Source organism: Urocampus carinirostris, chromosome 3 (assembly GCF_059441175.1).
Source record: "Urocampus carinirostris isolate Australia breed hairy pipefish chromosome 3, RoL_Ucar_1.0, whole genome shotgun sequence".
Taxonomy (NCBI): domain Eukaryota; kingdom Metazoa; phylum Chordata; class Actinopteri; order Syngnathiformes; family Syngnathidae; genus Urocampus; species Urocampus carinirostris.
The window spans coordinates 10,427,339-10,449,834 of NC_142351.1; the positions used below are offsets into that span (position 1 = coordinate 10,427,339).

At 41.8% G+C, this 22,496-nt stretch overlaps 1 protein-coding gene across 2 annotated transcripts in view; it reads right to left on the reverse strand.

Annotated features, from left to right (window-relative positions):
* Positions 1-1,684: 1,684 nt before the first annotated feature.
* Positions 1,685-22,496, reverse strand: part of LOC148368631 (ATP-dependent 6-phosphofructokinase, muscle type-like) — a 29,674-nt gene continuing 8,862 nt past the window's right edge. The window contains exons 7-22 of one of the 2 annotated variants that reach the window (XM_088330615.1): positions 20,824-20,932; positions 19,802-19,897; positions 18,609-18,701; positions 14,816-14,941; positions 13,696-13,760; positions 13,041-13,104; positions 12,818-12,964; positions 10,731-10,801; positions 9,299-9,386; positions 7,406-7,558; positions 7,157-7,321; positions 6,560-6,621; positions 5,593-5,704; positions 5,419-5,518; positions 3,792-3,897; positions 1,685-1,920 (exon numbers count right to left, since the gene is read on the reverse strand). In XM_088330615.1, the coding sequence (XP_088186741.1) occupies positions 1,779-1,920; positions 3,792-3,897; positions 5,419-5,518; positions 5,593-5,704; positions 6,560-6,621; positions 7,157-7,321; positions 7,406-7,558; positions 9,299-9,386; positions 10,731-10,801; positions 12,818-12,964; positions 13,041-13,104; positions 13,696-13,760; positions 14,816-14,941; positions 18,609-18,701; positions 19,802-19,897; positions 20,824-20,932 (1,699 nt within the window). In that variant the 3' untranslated portion in view covers positions 1,685-1,778. Of the gene's footprint in view, positions 1,921-3,791; positions 3,898-5,418; positions 5,519-5,592; positions 5,705-6,559; positions 6,622-7,156; positions 7,559-9,298; positions 9,387-10,730; positions 10,802-12,817; positions 12,965-13,040; positions 13,105-13,695; positions 13,761-14,815; positions 14,942-18,608; positions 18,702-19,801; positions 19,898-20,823; positions 20,933-22,496 lie in introns of both variants that reach the window. The other variant, XM_088330614.1, reaches the window with a different exon arrangement.

Consider the following 22,496-nt stretch of genomic DNA (forward strand, 5'->3'; position numbering starts at 1 on the left):
TCCAAAGAGAAATGGAAAGACAGAAGGAGAGAAAAGAGAAAAGAAAGCGCGAAGGGTATGAAGAGAGAAAGAGAAAAGAGAGAAAAGGAAAAAAGGAAGTTAGAGCAAAAGAGGTTAAAAGACACAGAGAGAGAAAGAGACAAAGAGCAACAAAGGAAGAGAAAAAGAGACACAGAGAGTGAAAGAGACAGAGAGTGGGAGAAAAGAGGTGGAAAAGAGAGAGAGAGAGAAAGAAAAAGAAATACAAGTACAGTGTCTTTGTTCGAGGCACCTGGCTTTGGCAACATCAAGTTGACATATTTCAACCTGCAGCCTGTTTTTCTCTTGCGCTTCTATGAGTGTTGTCTCGCGGGCCAGACCAGGCCCGCGGGCCGCCTTTTTGACGCCTGTGCTTTAGATATCTTTTTTTGTGAACGAAAAAATGTTGCTGAACAAAAAAGGAGAAATATTGTATTTTCCTCATTCTTGTTGTGTATAAGTCTTTCAAACGTTATATGAGATAAGTTAGATAAGTTGTTGGTAAAAGCAATCCAGAGATACATATCTGACCAGAACTCTGGACAGTGTGACACGAGAAGAAACTATGGTCAGTGGTTTCAGATATATTTTTTTTATTTTAAAACCTGACCTGACTTGACTATTTGTTGATATATCCGAATTTCAGCAGTTAAAGAGATGAATCGCCTTGGAAAGGCGTTCACAAATTTGTTATAAGTAGATTTGGATGGATTGAAGTTCTATCTGACTTTAAAATTTGAATTGCAGGTACGTTTCAAAATTTCTGACACAGAGTCAGCTTCACTCTGTCAAATGGACAGGGTTGGGTAGGGTTACTTTAACTGGATTACTTTCAATGACTTTTGGATTACTCCAATACCAAATATGCTTATAAAAGACAAAATAAACTAAATATGAATAAAACTATGACTCACAACACGTGGTAAGCTTTCTCTCCTGGCTTTGATCTCTTTGATCTCCGGCAAAACTAACATAAAATTGGACAGAAACAAAATGAAAATTAATCCAAACAGCTTGCCAACATCATTTTTGACGTTCCATGTATTACGTTACTCCCCAAGCCTGCACAAAATTTAGTCATTTAATTCATAAAAAAAAATCAAATGGGATGGCGTTTTTATAGAAAAAAAAGTCGTGTAACAGTGGAGTGGTAGTGGTGTCACGTTTGCCCAATTGTGTGGCAACAGCTGCGGCTCATTGACAGATTGGCTTTCTGTCCTGTTGGTATTTCCTGTCCGGTATTGTTCCCGTTTATTTTGTCCCGTTTAATTTCGGTTTCTAGTTTTGTTTCCGTCTATTTTTGTCCTGTCTATTATTTTCTCCAGTTTTCGTTCCCGTCCTGTTTATTTTCGATATCCCGTTTCATTACCTATCCTGTCTGTCCCCTCCTGTCCAGTATCAACCCCATCTGTCCGATATCAACTCGGGCAATTGGTATCGATCTCGTCGGCCTCTGGCTTCCTATCATTTCACGCCAGACTGCTGCCTAATGACTTCCCATTTCTCGTAAAATAAAAGGCTTGTGTGAGTAACGTCACGCGTTTGGGTCCTGATCCTGTTCTGGTTCTTGACAAGTGTTGGTAGGTATGGGTTCATGATTACCATGAATCCTCCCCGCAACATTACAAATAGCAATATGATTGTGACGCTAAATAAAAAACCCACAACACTTTTGGATTGTGTTTAATGTTTCAGCATTCTGAATAATGTGCAACTGAGATAAGATTCTAAATATGACTGTACTTGTCCTTTCTTGACATTCAGTTACTGAATTGGCCTCTTTTCTTGATCACATGCTCCATATCTGCATGTTCGGACGTGTCGAGCTTGATGTCGTACTTGGCCAGAATCTTCATGATGGGACGTATCTTCAACCACCATTGTGTCTTCGGAATGCGGTGCCTGCACCAAGTCAGGTCGGCAATGGAAGGAGAAGAATTGTAATTAGACCCCAATCACGAAAATTGTACATACAGTGCCTAGCGGAAATATTTCACCCCCCAAACATTTAATCAATTTGCAACATTTCAGGGTCCAAACTTTAAGCTAAACAACTGAAAATATTTTCTAAGAATCCAAAACATGTGAGACACACTTGTGAAACGGAACCAAATTATTTTAACATTTTATGTTATATTTACAACAAAAACACTAAAAAGTAGGTGTTGCAAAAATATTAGCCCTCCTTTATCCTACGCCTGGACAAATGACTGCAGAGTTCCCTGATGACTTCTGAAGGATCCAGTGTCGATCTAAATCACTAACAATGAAAAATGGAAAGCTAGGTCTCAGTTTAAATACACCTGCTCTGTAATGAGCTCAGAGGTCTGTGAAAGCAGTCACTGGAAAACAGACATTATGTCAACCAAAGAACACAGCAGGCAGGCTCAGGATAAAGATATGGAAAAGTTCAAAGCAGGAATGGATCCAAGATTCCTTAACATTTACACATCCTCCGAGGCACTGTGCAAGCAATTATATCATAATGGAGAGAGATTTAAAAACACTGCATACCTACACGAAGAACAAAGAAAAAACTAATCAGAGAAGCAACCAGGAAGTCCATGATCACATTAGATGACCACCTGCATGCATACACAGCTGAAGTGGGACATTCTGCGCACAAGACACCTTTTTGTCATACTCTGCATAAATCTGCCCTTTATGGAAGAGTAGCAAGAAAAAAAGCCCTCTCTGAAAAAAATACTACAAAAAGAGCTGTTTGGCGTTTGCAGGAAGCCACATAGAAGACACAAATAGCATGTGAAACAAGATACTCTAGACAGGTGAGACAAAAATTGCACTTTTTGGGCTGATTGCATGAGTTACATATGGTGTGAGAGAAACAGTGAACATCACGCTGAAAACACCATCCCCACTGTCAAACATGGTGGTTTCTTTTCTTCAGCAGGGGCTGTGAAGATCGTTAGAGTTGATGGGAAGAAGGATAAAGCCAAATAGAGGCCGATTCTGGCAGAAAATCTGTGGAAGTCAGCAAGAGACCTCAGAATGCGGCGCATGTTCACTCTCCAACAGGACAACTACTCTTACCATAAAGCAAAAAATACAATGGAATGGTTTAAAAGTAACTGCATAAAGGTGTTAGAATGCAGTAGCTCAGGAGGTAGAGCGCTCGTCTTGGGATCAAGAGATCGCAGTTCGAATCCTCCGTGTTACATGTCAAAGTGTCCTTGGGTAAGACACTGAACCCCTAATGCCCCCAATAAGCAGGTTGGCGCCTTGCATGGCTGCACGTCCGCTATTGGTGTGAGTGTATGTGTGAATGGGTAAATGTGAACCACATTGTAAAGCGCTTTGCGAAGTCTTCATTGACTTGAAAAGCGCTATAAAAATGCAGATCATTTCATTTCATTTAAAAAAAGCCAAATTTAAGACCTCAATCCTATCAAAATTTGTGGAGCAATAACCAACAAATTTTAAGGAACTTGAGCTGTTTTGTAAGGAGACACCCCAAAAGACACAAATTGTAGCTGTGATAGCAACAAAAAGAGGTTAACTCAAAGGGGGACAATATTTTTGCAACGCATACTTTTCATTTTTTTGTATTTGTTGGTACAATATACAATGTTGAATACATTTGGTTTCTTGTTACCATTGTGTCTCACATGTCGTTGATTCTTATAAAATATTCGTTCTATTTTTTATATACACAAGTTTTAAGCCAGAAATATGGCTGTATGTGAAAAGGTTCTTAGGGGGCCAATACTTTTGCCAGGCACTGCACACCATGCATTACAGCGTGCATATCATACTCAAAGTCTGTGTCTGCCTTAAGTTCCTCTAGGGGCTGGAAGGTGAGTGCCCTCTTCTTCATGCCCAGAACACAGGCGGAGTTGGGTGTATTGGCAAAGATGCGACCTGACCAGAAGAAAGGTAAATAAACTACAGTAGTTCACAGTGCAGTACTATATTGCGCCCCCAAGTACGAATGCAAGAGTGGGCATCTACTGTATGTGCCTTAGAAAGTGATGATACATTCAGTTGAAAGCAGTAAGTACTTCCTCATTTTCGTTTTTATTTGGTCTTATCAGACTCACACATGGAGAGGATGGATGAGGAGCGAATGTTGAAGAGGATCTACAGAGCAGAAGAAAATGGAGACCAAGAGGAAGGCCGTGATTGATGTGGATGGATGGTAGTAAAAGAGGTCTAAATGTAGTGGAAGCTAGAACTCTTGTTGGTGATAGGAATGAGTGGAGAGGTGTTGTAAAAGGATAGTGGGATGTGTGGACGTGTTCTAAGGGATGGGCAGGGCCCGTATGATGCAGCAGGGGTAAACCAGTGAAAGATGTCGGGCCCTGCTGTTGAACAGAAGAGTGTGTTTTGTCACCCTGACCAGAGTGACATGGCCGCTTTCTTGTTTCCCGTTTCATCTGGAAGCTCGAAAGCATGACCGACTTGGGTGCCGGAGGTGCTTAACTTGTTTGGGTGTTTGGGCATTTGGGTTGGCCATGGTCCCAAAGAATTTTTGTGTGTTTTTTTGCTACTTTTTCCCTTTTTTTATTTTCTTTGTTTTTGTGTATGTGTTTGTCTTGCTGTCGGTCACCCCTCTCGTGGGATATGACCAGGGTGGGTAGGTGGGTAGGTAGGTAGGTAGGTGGGTGGGTGTCTCGGTATGTAGGTAGGTAGATGGATAGATAGATAGATAGATAGATAGAAAGATAGAAAGATAGATAGATAGATAGATAGATAGATAGATAGACAGACTCTTTCAATACTTCAAAATACTGTTTTCTGACGTAGCTTTTAAGCTTGGCGTGTTTTCAGTGAAAGCTTTTTAGCATGGTGTTTGTTTTCTTCGGTAATTACGCATCTTCCTCATGCCATGAGGCTCTTTAGCTCCACCCAGCGGAGTAAAGGCCCATATTAAACCACACCCCCTACATTGCATATTACCGTACTTTTATTGCAGTGTGTATTTTATGTAGCACTATTTAAATACTCTATACAACACGCTACAGTGGTTATTAGCACGTCACATTGGGTATTTGTATATTGTATTCCTTTTGCTTTATTATTGTATTGTTCTCAGCAAAGGGATGCTGCTGGAAATGTGAATTTCCCTGCGGGGATGAATAAAGTATCTATCTATCTATCTATCTATCTATCTATCTATCTATCTATCTATCTATCTATCTATCTATCTATCTATGTATGCATGCCAACCCTCATATCGTTAGTAAAAGTTCTGTTTGTAATAAGTTTCAGTGTTTCTGGATTTACTTGATTAGAAAGAAGACAAAATTGCTGTCAGATCAGCCTACAGTTGGACATCAGGGTAAGACGTTTCGGCAGAACACTGGGCCTTAGCTTTTAGATTGACTTTTGACACCCTTGGTCCGTCAGATATTATCACATCTATCTTTCTTGTAACCTAACCATGTCTGTAGCACTCTTTGAGCTTCTCAGTCAGCCACAGCACAGACTTGGCGCCCATCTTGGTGCCAAAGTTTCTATCAAAAGGTGTTGGAGTGCCACCCTGTAGTCAAGAGATAGGATGTCAACTGCACGCATAGAAAAAGGCATTTGTGAAAAAGGACAGAGAATGGCCACCTGTTGCATGTGCCCGAGCACGTTCTTGCGACAGTCAAAGACGCCTTTACCCTCTTCTGAGTACAAGCTGAAGATGAAATCTGTGGTGTAGTTGGCATTTGAGTTTTCGTTCCTGTAACAGGAAGAACAGCAATTTGAGCGTGATCAGTGCATACTCACTGTGTTTTTATTGGGGACGCACGAGAACTGGTACGTGGTATGCAGGATGGTCTGAAGCGGATAGCAAAGCCCCATTGGGCCAACGGTTCGGATCCCGCAAGGCCCAAAAGAACAGTTTGAGGGATAGTTTCTTCCCCAAAGCTATCGAAACACTAAACCGCAGTCGTGAAACACAGATTTAAAGTGCAATGTCCCAGTTCTAAGGACAATAACCCGATTTTAAGTGCAATATCACGTTTAAAGTGCAGTATCCCAGTTGTGTAGTTTTTCTTTTAGATGTTCTTGTTTTGTACTGTTAAATCTTTGAATTGTTTACTTTATTTACACTTTGACTTTATTTCCAAAATATAGCAGGATGGGAGGTAATTTAGTTGTGGTGTTGACTTTGTTACAGTTTTGATTGCAATATCCCGGTGGAGTGTAGTTTTTATTTAATGAATACTTTTGATTAGAGATGAATACTTTTTTGATTTATTAGTTTTTGTATTGTACATTTTACCAAATGGTGTGCAACTGTAATTTTGTTGTAGAAAAACAATGATAATCAGGCCAATAACCGATCATATTCTGCTTCCAGAGACCGATTTCCTTTAAAACTGTTTGGAATTACAACAACAGTATAGTGGTCCCGTAGACTTTATAAAAATCAACATTGGTATGATAGTTCAGGTATAGGAGATCAAACCCCCAAACTCCAACCCTCAATGCTGAGCGCTAAGCAGGGAGGCAATGGGTACCAATGTTGTAAGTCTTAGGCCGAGCTTAGGGGTGGGCGCCCTGTTCCCAAGGCTACAGACCTGGTTCTTACCTGAGAACCAAGCCCCTCTTCACTGTCGTCTTCATCTTCTCCAGAAGATGCTCAACATTCATCTGGGAAGAGAAGGCAATATTCAAAAGTCATTCTGTGTCCAATCACTGTATTTCTGTGACGCTTCTATCTACCGAGAGAGCTAACTGCGGTCATTTTGGTTGCTGTTTACGTTCCACCGGATGCTAACGTTCCACCCGATGCTAACGTTAGCATAGCGCTACATCTCCTGCCCGCTGCAATCAATAAACAGCAGCTCGCACACCCCGACGGACTTTAATCAGTCATGCTTAAGGACTGTACTTCCCAAATTCATTCAATTCGTGGACTGGACCGTGTGTACAGTAAGATCAAACATCTAGTTGGATCCGGCCATCTCTGTCTGTCCCTCACCCCCTCATACACTCCCCTCTGTAGGAAAAAAAAGCCTATGCAACAAGGACAGTACAAACATCTTCTTGGTACCTTTATCTCTTTGTTATCTTTGTCTGGAGTGCCACGTCCAATTTCGTTGTCACAATATATTCAACCCATGTTGTAACTATGACAATAAAGGTATATTCTATTCTATTCTATTCTATTCTATAAAAAATGCACCTCCAGGTCTTTAATGCTGAATTTCTCCTCAAATATGTAGGCAGCGTCTGCCCCGGCTGCTAGACCGGCCATGGTGGCTAAGTAGCCACAGTAGCCTCCCATCGTTTCAACAAGAAACACGCGACGTTTGGTTCCTGCTGCTGACTGCTTGATTCTATCGCATGTCTGCAAGGAAAAAGAGAACAGCATGTGGATGCACGTGTATAAATTGTGTTCGTGTATAGGTCTGTTTTTACACTGGCCACTAACAGAAGTGATAGTGTTCAGGGCAGTGTCAGCTCCGATGCTGAAATCGGAGCCGGGGACGTTGTTGGAAACCGTGGCGGGGATAACAACTATCGGAATGCACACTTCTTCATACTTCTCTCGAGCCTGAACAATCTCCAGACCTCCCACGTAAGCCTGCAGGAACACACACCAGATTGTGTAAACAAAAACAATCGCCGCAATACAATTACTAATACTATTAGAGTAAACCCTCGGTTATCGCGGTTAATGGGAACCGAGAGCACCCGCGAAAACTGAAAATCCGCGAAGTAGCGGCGCCCCTTCAAAAATGCATAAAAAAAACGTATACAGGTATACAGTATACCCCCCCTGCCATTAAACCGAAGTGATCGCTGGCATGATGGCAAGGAGTTATTGGGTGACTCATCCAGAACTCTTCACACTGGAACTGAATGTACCAAAACATGACCCACAAGTGTAGCCATGTCTTACATAATCGATTTACACGGAATAGGACTGCGGCGAAACCACTACGAACCATTCTGTATGATAGTATTAACCGCTCTCAACCACATGCAGCCATCGCAGCTTATTTCGCTTGTTAACACTACCGGTTACATCTTGAAAATAAAAACAGTGAGTGATATTTGATGAGTGTTTGTGAAGCGTTTTGGGAAACAACAGTTAAAAAATGGTCCGTGTTCATTTTAATGAAAGTGAAAGAGCTACCTTCTGACAATAACAACATGCTTTAGCTAGCGGCATCGAACGGCTTTTACTACAAATACACGAAACCACACACAATTCCACTGTAGCTCTTCATTTCAAGTAAATCAAGACAAATACTTGTCATTTTACCTATTACCGTATTTTCCGCACTATAAGGCGCACCGGGTTATAGGGCGCACCCCGAAAAAATAGTTTTTGGTCCTAGATTTGAAATACATAAGGCGCACCGGATTATAAGGTGCTACAATGGGAACGTCGACAAAACAGTCAGATTGTTCAGTCCAACTTATTACCCCCTTAACATTCCGAAAGCTTGCAAAGAAGCAAATACGTGTCGTAGACACGTGCGGATGCGGTGTCCGTACGATGTCACTCAAATCCATCGTTCCAAATATCATTCGGAAGGTTAAAGTCTTGGGATTCAAGAAATGCCAACCATTCCTTAGTTTCTATTTTCTTTTTCACTCGCAACTTTACTGTGCATATGACAATGAACACTTGGAATTGAGTTTAATTTAAAAATAGACACTCCATTCCATCCATTATCTGCACCGCATATCACAGAAACATCAAGTTCAGTCTGAAACACGATACAGGGAAAATATATAGCCGGAGTAGCTCACCAAAGTCGTTGTGTTCAATAATAATGTGCAACCATGGTCCTCTTATATCCGTGAGTGTAGTAAATCCAGGAGAGTTAAACATTTACAAATACAGTACAGAATAGTAAAATACTGTTTTCTCTATGCCGTCAACCCAACATGCTATTCACATTCATCTTTTTCGGCCAATTGCCGGCTTTGTTTTGCCCCTTTAGCCTATGCCAGCCTGTAAATGATAAAAAGAATCCGCCCCCTTTACCTCCGAATAACTTTAGCCAATAGTGATCGATTCAAATGATGATTGACACATTGGTTAGCCAATGAAACGCCGGTAAATAAATCCCAGCATACACCGCGGACTACTTGGCGTTCGGGGGAAAATCTAGTCGGCGGCTGCTGCATTAGTTGCAAGACTTTGCGACTTAATATTGATCCATAAATAAGGCGCACTGTATTATAAGGCGCATGGTCAGCTTTTGAAAAAAATAAAGGCTTTTAGGTGCGCCTTATAGTGCGGAAATTACGGTACATAATGCAACACTCACTCTGAAACAAAAATTGGTTTTAGGCCATTTAATCGTACCTCAAATCCTCCGATGATCACCAAGGCGTGGATGTTAAACTTTGAAATGTTTTGGCTGATTTCCTCCATCAGCTTACCTGGAAGTGTCCTACCAAAGTGAACAGAAAGTCAGTCAAACATGCCATGTCAATAGGACGAATAGAAATTTGACAGTGGAGATTGATACAGAGTTACAAATACATTAGAAATGTATTGTGCAGTAATATACAGTGGCAATTCTAGGGTCTAGTGGGGCCCAAAGCAAAAATTCTTTTGGGCCCCCCACCGCTCGACCCGCACTCATAACAGAAATTCACAAGGACAAACTCTGGGACTTTGTACTTTAAATAAATAACCAACAAATTAGGTGGTCATCACAGGAGGAAGGTCTCGACTATGTAGTGGAGGTAGTTGCTGGATATGAGCTGGCAAAGAAGGAAGATCATTGCTTTCGGTTTCTTTAGGCACTAATGAAGGAAACTTCAGCAATGATCCTAAAAGAAATGTATGTAGAAGGAAAATAGGCTATGAACGGTAAATAGGTTATATTGGTTTCATCCATTACCAGTGTCCTAAACTCATGACAAAAAGGGCAGTCTCTCCCGTCCCGGCTTACGACCCGTTTTTGATCCCGACCACGTTCTTTGCTCTCCTGTCCTGGCTATCGACCTGTTCCGTATTCGGATCACGATCCGATTGAGAGAGCGACTTGCTTCCCGCCTCGAGCGAACACTGCCCTTCCTTTCTCTATCTCAATAAATTTGTGAGAAACGTTACGCGATTGGGTCTACCCTTTGTTCTGGGCGTGACAACTTTCACTGCTTTAAACTGCACAATCCTTTCATTTGATGAAAAGTAGACATTTTTTGATGACTTGGGTCGCAGCTTACCGTTAGGGTGGAATGGCGGGTCGTCAAGACACACCAGTTGAGAACCACTGGTTCAGTGGTTGACTTAACTTCTAAAAATTACAATCTGCTAATAACATTGTAACAATTCATTACATCCACTACACAGCATAATCTCCAAACAGAAGAGCAGCTTCAGCGACAGACTGCTGTCACAGTCTTTTTCCACGGACAGACTGAGAAGATCATTTCTTCCACAAGCCATGAGGCTCTTTAACTCCACCCGGGTGAGTAAAAGCCCACATTATTTTTGTATTCTATATCTTTATTTTATTATTTTATTTTTCAACACAAGGATACTGCTGGAAGTGTTAATTTCCCTAAGGGGATTAATAAAGTATCTATCTATCTATCTATCTATCTATCTAATGAGTCTTTCACAACGCTGTGGAGGAATTTGGGCCCACTCTTCTTTGCATAATTGTTCTATCTATCTATCAACATAGTAATGACAAATTGCTATTTTAGGAATGTATATCAAACTAGTAGCCCTTTGCGCCAATCAGTAACAAAAAACAAAACTTCCACTTCAGATGCTCCCTTACCTCTTCGTGCCCAACATCGAGCCCCCCAAGCCTGTCCAGCCGCTCACCGAGGTCCAGTTGATAGGCTCAATCTGTGGCAGGAGAGAATAAATGATTGATCCAAACACTTATCTTGTTTTGCATTTATACACAACAACAAGCACTAATTAACAATAGGAATCAATGAAATATTTGCACAAAATAGCTGTACAATGATATAATACATAAACATGTTGTCATGATTACCGATGTGAATCACCTGTGCCTCCTCATTTGGCGCCAACTGCAACGGGTTCTGATTGGCTCCCTGTCAGTATTCGAACCCAGTTCTGTCAATCCCCTGTTGTCAATCCGTCTGCGAATCTCCATGTATCCTAGGCAAGCCTTTTTTTGATCCCGGCTCCCGCCTGTCCCGTTTTTGCTCCTGTTTGTCTCCGGCTACGACCTGTTTTGATCCCGACCACGTTTGCTCTCCCGTCTCGGCTTACTACCCCTTTTTGCTTCCGACTACATCTACTCTACCGTTCTGGTTGACGACTCGTTACAGACTCGCTACGGAAGATCCACTTCCGCGTTCGGATCACAATCAGTACGAGAGCGACTTGCTTCCCGCGCCGCCCTTCCTCTCTCTTTATATAAAACAGTGGGTCCTGTTTCCGTTCTGGTCCTTACACATGTGCCCTAAGGGGGTAAGCTGAAGCAGAAGCTTTTAACAGCCTAGCACTATTCCATTTTTCCAGAAACAAGAACATATTTAAAACAAAACTGAAAATTAAAGGAATATTGGAAAACAAAAATAGAGGACATTTCAAAGTGTTGTGTCATTAGCAAATAGGATTAATTTTCATTTCAGTGACACGTTACACAAGTCATTTTAATGCAGTGCTGTGAAAAATTATCCCCCCGTTTTTGCGTATTTATCACTCACAATGGTTTTAGATCATTAAACCAATTTTAATATCACACAGAGACAACCTAAAAAGACAACGTCATGATTACTGATGTGACTCAGCTGTGCCCGCTCATTTGGCGCCAACAGCCGGGGGTTCTGATTGGCTCCCTGTCACTATTTGAACTCTGTCCTGTCTCTCCCCTGTTGTCAGTCCATCTGCGAACCTCAGTCTATACTAGGCAAGCCTTTTTCGACCCTGTCTCCCACCTGTCCCGTTTTTGCTCCCGTCTGTCTCCGGCTTACGACATTTTTTGTCCCCGACTAAGTCTACTATTCCGTTCTTGCTTACGACCTGTTTCCGACCCCTACCACGCTTTGCTCTCCCAGTCCCGGCTACCGATCCGTTTTTCCTTCCCTGATACCGCCATCGCTCGCTACGGAAGATCCACTTCCGTGTTTCGGATCACAATCCGAGTACAAGGGGGACTTGCTTCCCGCGTCCAGCAAACACCGGATCCTGGGCGCAGCCCTTCCTCTTACCTTCAATAAAACTTGTCAGAACTGTCACGCAATTGGGTCCTGTTTCAGTTCTGGTCCTGACACATAATGCAGTTTCGAAATGTGGATTATATTTATTAGGGCCCCCAAAATATCAAAACCTATCTGGCCCTATGTGAAAAAGTCATTGCTTCCTGAACCTATTAGCGAGTTGGGCCACCTTGGTCAGCAATAACAGAAATCATATGTTCAACATAACTGGTAAAGAGTCTTTCACAACACTATGGAGGAACATTGACCCACTCTTCTTTGCAAAATTGTTTCAAATCTGCCATATTGGAGGTTTTTCTAGCAAGAACTGCCCATTTTAGGTCACACCACAGCATCTCAATTGGATTTAAATCCGGACTTTGACTTGGCCACTCCAGAACCTTCATTTTTCATTCAGAGGTGGACTTGCTGGTGTGTTTCAGATTGTCCTGCGTAAAGATCCAAGAGTTTGAGGGCACGAACTGATGGCCGGATGTTCTGGTAACAAACAGAATTCTGCATTTGTATTTCCTTGGGTTTTCTCTGTATGATATTCAAATTGGTTGTATGAGCTGAAACCTTTGTGAGTGATAAATATGCAAAAAAACACAGAAATCAAGAAAGGGTCAGATCTCTTCCTGAGAAGGTAAAAGAAACTGCATGTACATCATCAAGTAATAGAAGGTACCTGTCCGTGTGCAAGGCCATTGAAGCCATCATGGACCGCCAACATGTTGTGACCTTGAATGATTCCCATCCTAACTGCCGAGCGCACGGCTGCGTTCATGCCAGCACAGGGAGCTCCGACATTTATCAAAGCCACGTTGATGTTGCTCTGTCACAAGAAAGGGAACCACGACATAGTTTGAATGTTTTCGACTTCACGAAAATATGAGGCGGATGGTTCTTACTTTAACGTCTGGGGGGTTAATGTGGGCCAGCAACTTGTATGTGTTCCAGTTGTTCTCGAAGCTCCTGCAGGTTGACCACCAAAGCAAAGTGTGTTGATCTTGTTCCTTTGTACGTGGTACTACAATGTTTTAGCGTCATGATTACTGATGTGACTCTGCTGTGCCAGCTCCTTTGGCGCCAACTGCCACGGGTTCTGATTGGCTCCCAATCAGTATTTGTTCCCAGTCTCGTCTGTCCCTTTTGTCAGTCCGTCTGCGAACCTCAGTAAACACTAGGCAAGCCTCTTTCGACCCTGACTCCCGCCTGTCCCATTTTTTGCTCCCGTCTGTCCCAGGCTTCGACCCGTTTTTTGATCCTGACCACGTCTGCTCTCCCGTCCCGGCTTTCGACCTCTTTTTGTCCCCGACTACGTCTTCTCCCCTATTCTGGCTTACCACTCGCTTCAGAGCACAGTCCGAGTATCAGAGTGACCTGCTTCCCGCATCCAGCGAACACTGGTTCGTGGGCGCAACCCTTTTTCTTTCTTTCAATAAAACTAGTGAGAAACAAAACGCAAGTGGGTCCTGTCCCCGTTCTGGTCCTGAAACTTTTCTTAATATTTCTTAATACCTGAGAGAATATTAATAAATAAAATGCATGGTGGAAATAACTTACTTTCCTCTGAGCTTGATAGCATCCTCAAATCTGCCTTCAGCCATAGCAGCCGTCACATCTTTTGTCTGGAAAAAAAACAAAAGAAGACCTCATATTTCGAGTCAGATCTTGGAGAAGGAAACCAAAATACCCTTTTTGTTTGGTTGGTAAACACGGTCAAGCTAAAGCTTAGGATACAGTCAGCATGTAGTCACATAATGTTTCTATCTCTGAGCAGTTGGTCAGACGTTTTCCTCAACTGCTTCTATGTCCAATTGCGTTAAACACAGTGTTTTTTAATTATTCCAAAATCGAGTCAATAATCCAGATGGCTATGTTCCCTTTGGGCCAGGTTTTTCATTATGTTTGTATATGTGTGAAATTCTTAACTTCTGCAAATGTTAACCCTCAGTTGGGGCTCATTGATTCTCATGTGTCCAATTGAAACCTTTGTGTAAGGCTCCTCAAAGTGTGACAAATATTACTTGTGATTTAACAATCCGGTGTTCAGCGAGGCTTTTAACTAAGAACAAGAAAGTTTGATCACACAACCCCGATTTTAGCTAACCTGCATTGGCTCCCTGTTAGCTTAAGATGCGATTTTAAGCTTCTGTTGGTAAAATAGAAAACCATGCATGGACTTGCTCCCTCATATCTTTCAGATTTAATTTCCCCCTATGTTCCGGTAGGATCCTTCGCTCTGAAAATGCTGGTCTACTAGTGATCCCAAGAGTTAAGAAGAGAACCGCAGGTTCGAGAGCGTTCTCCATTCGGGCCCCGGTGCTGTGAAATGCTCTTCCCGCTGAGATTCGATCTGCAACCTCAGTGGAAATGTTTAAATCTAAGCCTAAAACACACTTCTATTCTATAGCATATGAATAACCTATATTTTTGGTTGGCAATATCTGTGTATTATTTGCCCTCATGTAGATTTTAGATGAGGGGATGGTGTCACAATAGTCTGTAGTTTGCAATAATCTGTGGTCTGTGCAGCCCTTTGAGACTCTTTGTGATTAAGGGCTATGCAAATAAACATGACTTGACTTGTTAAACTGGTAGTGAATCTAGTAAATGAAACGTCATTTTCTTATACGTGATCTTAAATGATTATCGTTTACAGCATAATAAAAGATTGACATACCACTTGCACACACTCCATGAGTGGCAGCCTAACTGCCTGGTTCCCAGACAAGCTAACCACGCAGGCTGGGGTGTCTGGTGTGGCATCCAGTAGAGCCATTACAGCCTCAACGCCCATTCTGCTGCCCTAGAGAGGGGACAAGTACATGGACACGCGTAGACGCACACAAACCATAGGCTCATAATATTATGTTCTCACTAGTATTTGCCATTGCTGGTGGTATTTCTTAAATTTGACCAAAAAATCTAATTACAGCACATAACCAAATAAGATGAGAATAAATACAGTGCTGTGAAAAACTTCCTGATGTCTGTTTTATTTTTGCACATGTATCACTCACAAAGATTTTAGATCAACAAACCAATTTTAATATCACACAGAGACAACCCAAGGAAATACAAACAGCATGTTTTCAAATTGTCAGGGAACGGACCAGGAGGCAGGAAGTGTGAACTCATTTTGCGTGTACGATCTGTCACTTTAATTTAGAAAATAAAAGTTGTCCAACACGCAGGGACCAAAGACAAAACAAAACAGGCTTAAAGGCAATCAAAAATTCAAACCGGGTATTACTCACAAAACAGGCTTAAAGGCAATGAAAATCACAAACTAGGCATTTACTCAGAACAAACGGTTTTTCCTCAGGTTAAGCAATGGTCTGGCAACGGGCAGTCCCAAAAGGAGCGCTTAAGTATCCCACACGCAATCAACTCAATGTGTCTCAGCCGGTGTCAAGGGGCGGGACCAGCTCGGTGCCATGACGACCGTGCAGGACATGACACAAATATTTATTCCATTTATTAAGGAACAAAAATTCGAAACCTATCCGGCCCTATGTGAAAAAGTGACTGCCCTCCTTGTAAATCAATAGACTAACTGTGACTAAACCACAGTTCTGGGAGAGCTGAGTGAAATTTCACAGGCCTCACCCAAAACTGATTGCCATCGCCGGTGTTCAAGAAATCACTTAAATTGAATCTGTAAGACTAAGTGAAGTAAGCTACAAAATCTCAAGAACAGAATTGACAAGTCACGATCCAAAGAAATTCCAGAAGAATTAAGAAAAAAACAGAGATTTAAATCTATCAGTCAGGAAAAGGCTGTAGGGCACCAGTGAATTACTGTTGGAGCCGTTATCCACAAATGGAGAAAACTGGGAACAGTGGCAAACCTTCCCAGGATTGGTCGAACAGCTAAAATGACTCAAACAGTGTGACGACGGCTCATCCGAGAGGTTACAAAGAACCTCGAAAAACACCAAAGGAACTACAGGCATCGCAAACCTCACTATACGAAAGAAACAGGGCTTTACTGGCATCCATGAGAGAGTTCCCAGGCAAAAACACTGCTGTCACAAAAAAAAACACAAATCATTTGCCGATAAAGATCTTGATTATCCTTGAGACTTTTAGAGAAACATTCTGTGGACTAAGGAGTCAAAATTGAAGTTTTGGGAAGGTGTGTGGCCTGTTCTGGCATAAAAATGGCACAGCATTTGACAAAAAGAACATGATGCCAACAGTGCAGCATAATGGTGGCAGTGTGGTGGTCTCAGGACCACGACGACTTGCTGTGGTTGACGGAATAATAAATTCTGGTGTTTACCAGAAGATCCTGAAGGAAAACGTCCGGCTATCAGTTTGTGCCCTCGAACTCAAGCTCTCTTGGATCATGCAGCAGAACACACCAGCTAGTCCACTTCTGAATGCCTCCATTAAAACAATAAATATAGTTGTGGAGTGGCCAAGTCAAAGTCTTGATTTCAATCCAATTGAGATGCTGTGGAGTGACCTTAAACAGGCAGTTCATGATAGAAAACCCTCCAATCTGGCAGATTTGAAACAGTTATGCAAAGAAGAGTGGGCCCAAATTCCTCCACAGTGTTGTGAAAGACTCATTATATAGATAGATAGACACTTTATTCATCCCCGTTGGGAAATTCACACTTCCAGCAGTGTCCTTGTGTTGAAAAATAAAATAATAAAATAAAGATATAGAATACAAAAATACCCAATATAACGTTTTGCTATGGAGTATTTAAATAGTGCTACGGAAAATACACACTGTAGTAAAAAAAGGGGAATATGAAAATGTGTGTGTGTGTGTGTGGGGAGTTAAAGAGCCTCATGGCATGAGGAAGAAATGATCTCCTCAGTCTGTCCGTGGAACAAGACTGTGACAGCAGTCTGTCGCTGAAGCTGCACTTCTGTTTGGAGATGATGCTGTCTAGTGGATGTGATGAATTGTCCATGATTGACCGCAACTTTTTTAGTGCCCGTCTCTCAGCTACAGTTGTCGGGCTGTCCAGCTCTGTGCCCCACAACAGAGCTCGCCTTCCTCACCAGTTTATTAAGACAAGAGGCATCCTTCATCGTGGGGCGGCAGTAGCTCAGGTGGTAGAGCGTTCGTCTTTGGATCAAGGGATCCCAGTTCGAATCCCGTCTCGCCCGTGTTACATGTCGAAGAGTCCTTGGGTAAGACACTGAACCCCTAAAACCCCCAATAAGCAGGTTAGCGCCTTACATGGCTGCAGGGCCGCTATTGGGAAATGTGGAGCACATTGTAAAGCGCTTTGGGAAGTCATTGACTTGAAAAGCGCTATAAAAATGCAGATCATTTTCATTTTTCATCGTAGCGCTGCCTCCCCAACACACCGCCGCATAGATAGATAGATACTTTATTCATCCCCGCAGGGAAATTCACATTTCCAGCAGCATCCCTTTGCACAATGATAAAGCAAAAGGAATACAATATACAAATACCCAATGTGACGTGCTAATACCCACTGTAGCGTGTTGTATAGAGTATTCAAATAAAAGTACGGTAATATGCAATGTAGGGAGTGTGGTTTAATGTGGGCCTTTACTCCACCGGGTGGTGTTAAAGAGCCTCATGGCATGAGGAAGAAAAGATCTCTTCAGTCTGTCCGTGGTACAAGACAGTGACAGCAGTCTGTCGCTAAAGCTGCTCTTCTGTCTGGATATGAAATGAAATGATCTGCATTTATATAGCGCTTTTCAAGTCAATGACTTCCCAAAGCGCTTTACATTGTGCTTCACATTTCCCAATAGCGGCCATGATCTGTGCAGCCATGTAAGGCTGCTAACCTGCTTATTGGGGGTATTGGGGGTTCAGTGTCTTACCCAAGGACACTTCGGCATGTAACACGGACAAGCCGGGATTCGAACTGGGATCCCTTAATCCTAAAACGATCGCTCTACCTCCTGAGCTACTGCCGCCCCATATAATGCTGTGTAGTGGATGTGATGAATTGTCCATGATTGACCGTAGCTTTTTCAGTGCCCGTCTCTCAGCTACTGTTGTCCAGCTCTGTGCCCACAACAGAGCTCGCTTTCCTCGCCAGTTTATTGAGACGAGAGGCATCCTTCTTCATGACGCTGCCTCCCAAACACGCTGCCGCATAGAAGAGGGCGCTTGCCACAACAGTCTCAAAGAACATAATTATCGTTAACGTTTTAGTTCTGTTATTACTGCCAAAGGTGGCCCGACTCGCGATTGGGTCCCGGGGGACAATTACTTTTTCACATAGGTTTTCTTTTTTTGTGCCTTAATAAATGGAATCAACGTTTCAAAACTATATTCAGTATTTCCTTAGGTTGTGCCTGTGTGATTTTAAATTGGTTTGATGATCTAAAACCTTTGTGAGTGAGAAACATGCAAAAACACAGAATTCAGGAAGGGGGGAAATACTTTTTAACGGCACTATATCGTTACTGTTTTACTTTGACATCATGGCAAGTCAAAAGCAGAGAGCTATTAGAGTTCTACTGACCAAGATTCTGTCGAAGGCAGAGGGGGTCCCTCCCCTCTGTACATGTCCAAGGACGGTGGTCCGTGTGTCAAAGCCAAGTCTGTCAGTTACCAGCTGGAGGAACATAAATAAATCCATTAGTTTTTTTACGGCACTGCATTACATACAGTGGCTTGCGAAACTATTTGGCCCCCATGAGCTTTTTGACCTTTTGCCACATTTCAGACTTCAGACATAAAAATTGTAATTTCTTGTGAAGCATCAACAATAAGTTGGAAACAATCATGAAGTGGAACACACTTTATTAGATATTTTAAACCTTTTTAACAAATAATAAACGAAAATGTGTTTGTGCAAAATTATTCAGACCTTTTACTTTCAGTGCAGCAAACTCTGCCCAGAGGTCCAGTGAGGATCTCGGAATGATTCAATGTTGATCTAAATGACTAATGATGATAAATGGAATCCACCTTTGTGTAATCAAGTCTCAGAGGTCTGTTTAAAGCGCAGAGAGCATCATGAGGAACGAGGAACACACCAGGCAGGTACGAGATACTGTTGTGGAGATGTTTGAAGCTGGATTTTAATACAAAAAGATTTCCCAAGCTTTAAACATCCCAAGGAGCACTGTGCAAGCAATAATATTGAAATGGAAGGAGTATCAGACCACTGCAAATCTACCAAGATCGGGTCGTCCCCCTAAACTTTCCGCTCATACAAGGAGAAAACTGATCGGAGATGCAGCCAAGAGGCCCATGTATGAACTACAGAGGTCTACAGCTGAGTTGGGAGAATCTGTCCATCGGACAACAATCAGTCATATACTGCACAAATCTGGCCTTTATGGAAGAGTGGCAAGAAGGAAGCCATTTCTGGTGAAGGAAAATGAGCTAGCAAAATCCGCTTAATTCTGACAGCAGTAGCTCAGGGGGTAAAGCGCTCGTCATAGGATCAAAAGGTCGCAGATTCGATTCTTGGCTCCTCCGTGTTATATATCGAAATGTCCTTGGGCAAGGCTCTGAATCCCTAATGCCGCCCGGTAAGCAGGTAGTTGCCTTGCATGGCTGACGCTGCTATCGTTGTGTGAGTGTGTGTGAATTAGTGAGTGTGAAGCATGTTGTAAAGCGCTTTGGGAGGTCGTCAGTGACTTGAAAAGCGCTATATAAATTCAGATCATTTACAATTATGCTACTGTGTCACTGTCAGCATGTTACCTTCTTAATGTGGTCTGATGAAATAGGCTTGCCATCTCTTGAAATGGCACCTTCAGCGACAATGATCACGTTTAGACGAGAACCTCTGGCCCGTTGCTAAAAACAGAAGTTTGCATTCCTTTATTGTTACCCATCAAACAAAGGGAGCAGCAGAGTGGGGAGCACAAACGTGTACCGTAAATTCCGGACTGTAGAGCGCACCTGATTATAAGCCGCACCCACCGCATTTCGGGAGGAAAACCGATTTTGTTCATACACAAGCCACATGCGCCCACATTGCAAAAATGCAAAACAAACACAAAATTGACCCATACCTGACACAGTTCAAATATCACAGCCGGCAAAATGAATGGAAAATGATACCGGTACTTAACGTTTGATGCAGACCTGCAGAGTCCGGGTGCCCGTTGAAAGTAATCCAAGGAAAAAAGTGTATATTTCCAAAGGTAAGGGTGGGAAAAATATATATCCACTATTGTTGGCCGCGTCCACAAACACGTCTCACCTTTACTCCAATTCCCGTCAGCCCGCGTTTGCCCCGCCCCTTCTTTCTCATTTGCTCGTGCAAACATATCAGAATAAGTTTCTAAAATAAATACATTACGAAAATATACAGTTGCAAATACAAATTATACATGGTTACACATATTTACAAAGAAATACGGTACACCGAGAGAGTTTTCAAAGCTTTAATAATAATATTATGACTTTCATCCCAAACCGTGCCTGTGAAGGGTAGCAAAACGCTACTAGCAACACGCTCGCAACATAGTAAACGGCTATGTTAAAAAAACACATCGTACTTCTGGTAATCACGGTTAGCCGTCCTCATTATCCTCCTTAGTACCGATGTCATCAAAGACGTCTACCCCAGTATGGGAAAGAGACTGTGTCATATAGACGGCCGTTAGAAAAACTACATAAATTGGCTGCATCACTGAATAAGCCGCAGGGTTGAAAGTTTGGGAAAAAAGTAGCTGCTTATAGTCCGGAATTCACGGTATATTGAAAAATCACAGTACATTCGCCAGCCTCCTGCACAGATGTTCCTCCCAGCCATCATCTGGTGGCATCTCTGGAATAAACACCCAATCGGCGCCGCAGGCCAAAGCCGAAACCAGTGCCAAGTACCTTGTGACCATGAGCAGACATTAACATACACAATGCTTGTAAGATGACATTGTTATTGTGGTATAGGAGTGCCAAAGTCAAATGGACAGAGTGCCGAATCAAAATTAGAATGCAAGCCGAATTCCAGACTGATCGAATATTGTGAAAATGATATGACTAAAAATAAAATGACCAGGATTGGGTAGGGTTACTTTAACTTGATTACTTTCAATTACTTTTGGGATACTCCAATACTAAATATGCGAATAAAGGACAAAAGAAACTAAATATGAATAAAATTATGACTCACAACATGTGGTAAGCTTTCTCTCCTGGCTTTGATCTCTTTGATCTCCGGCAAAACTAACATAAAATGCGACAGAAGAAAAATGAAAATAAATCCAAACAGCTTGCCAACATCATTTTTGCCGTTCCATGTATTCCGTTACTCCCCAAGCCTGCACAAAATTTAGCAATTTTATTCATACTTAGTTTCTTTTGTCTTTTATTAGCATATTTGGTATTGGAGTAATCCAAAAGTAATTGAAAGTAATCAAGTTAAAGTAACTCTACCCAACCCTGAAAATGACTCAAGTAGAAGTAAAAAGTAGTCATCCAAATGATTACTTGATTAAAAGTAAAATAGTACTTGGTGAAAAAATACTTAAGTACTGAGAAACTGAAGCAACGTTCAATCAGATCATCAAAGTCCATCCAATCAACAATAAAATTGAACTCTGTAAAGTCTGTGTACTGTGACATTTTAACATTCATTCATTTTCTCAGGTGTTCAAATACTTAGTTGCAGCTATATCACTCAAATAAATTGTGGAAAAAATCATGCATTATGATTTCTGGATTTTTCTTTTTAGTTTATCTCTCTCACAGTGGCCATGCACCTACATTGAAAATTCCATATACCTTCATAATTTCTAAGTGGGAGAAATAGCAAAATAGCAGGGTGTTCAAATACTTATTTTCTTCACTGTATATATATATATAGATATATATATACACATATTTCTCTCTCTCTCTCTCTCTCTCTCTCTCTCTCTCTCTCTCTCTCTCTCTCTCTCTCTCTCTCTCTCTCTCTCTCTCTCTCTCTCTCTCTCTCTCTCTCTCTCTCTCTCTCTCTCTCTCTCTCTCTCTCTCTCTCTCTCTCTCTCTCTCTCTCTCTCTCTCTCTCTATTTATAATGTATATGTATATAATGTATATGTATATTATGTATATGTATATATGTGTGTGTGAGAGACTACAACTATATGCATTGCACATTACATACAGTAAAGAAAACCCTTAAAAAACATTCCTAACCCTTCTCACAAGTGCTACCTGATGGTTTTTTGGGTCACTGTCAGAATCTAAATGAAAAAAAACGAGGTTTCTGACTAAATAAATGGGCCTTAGCAGAGACAGACAGACCCCTACTTACGTGAAGGGGATTTAAGTAACATATTCAATGTAGCCTAATGTAGCGGAGTAAGAGTACAATTTCTTCTTCACAAATCTACTCAAGTTAAATGTATATTGAGTTTAAAAATACTCCTGGAAGTACAAAATGTCCCAAAACTTACTGGATCTAT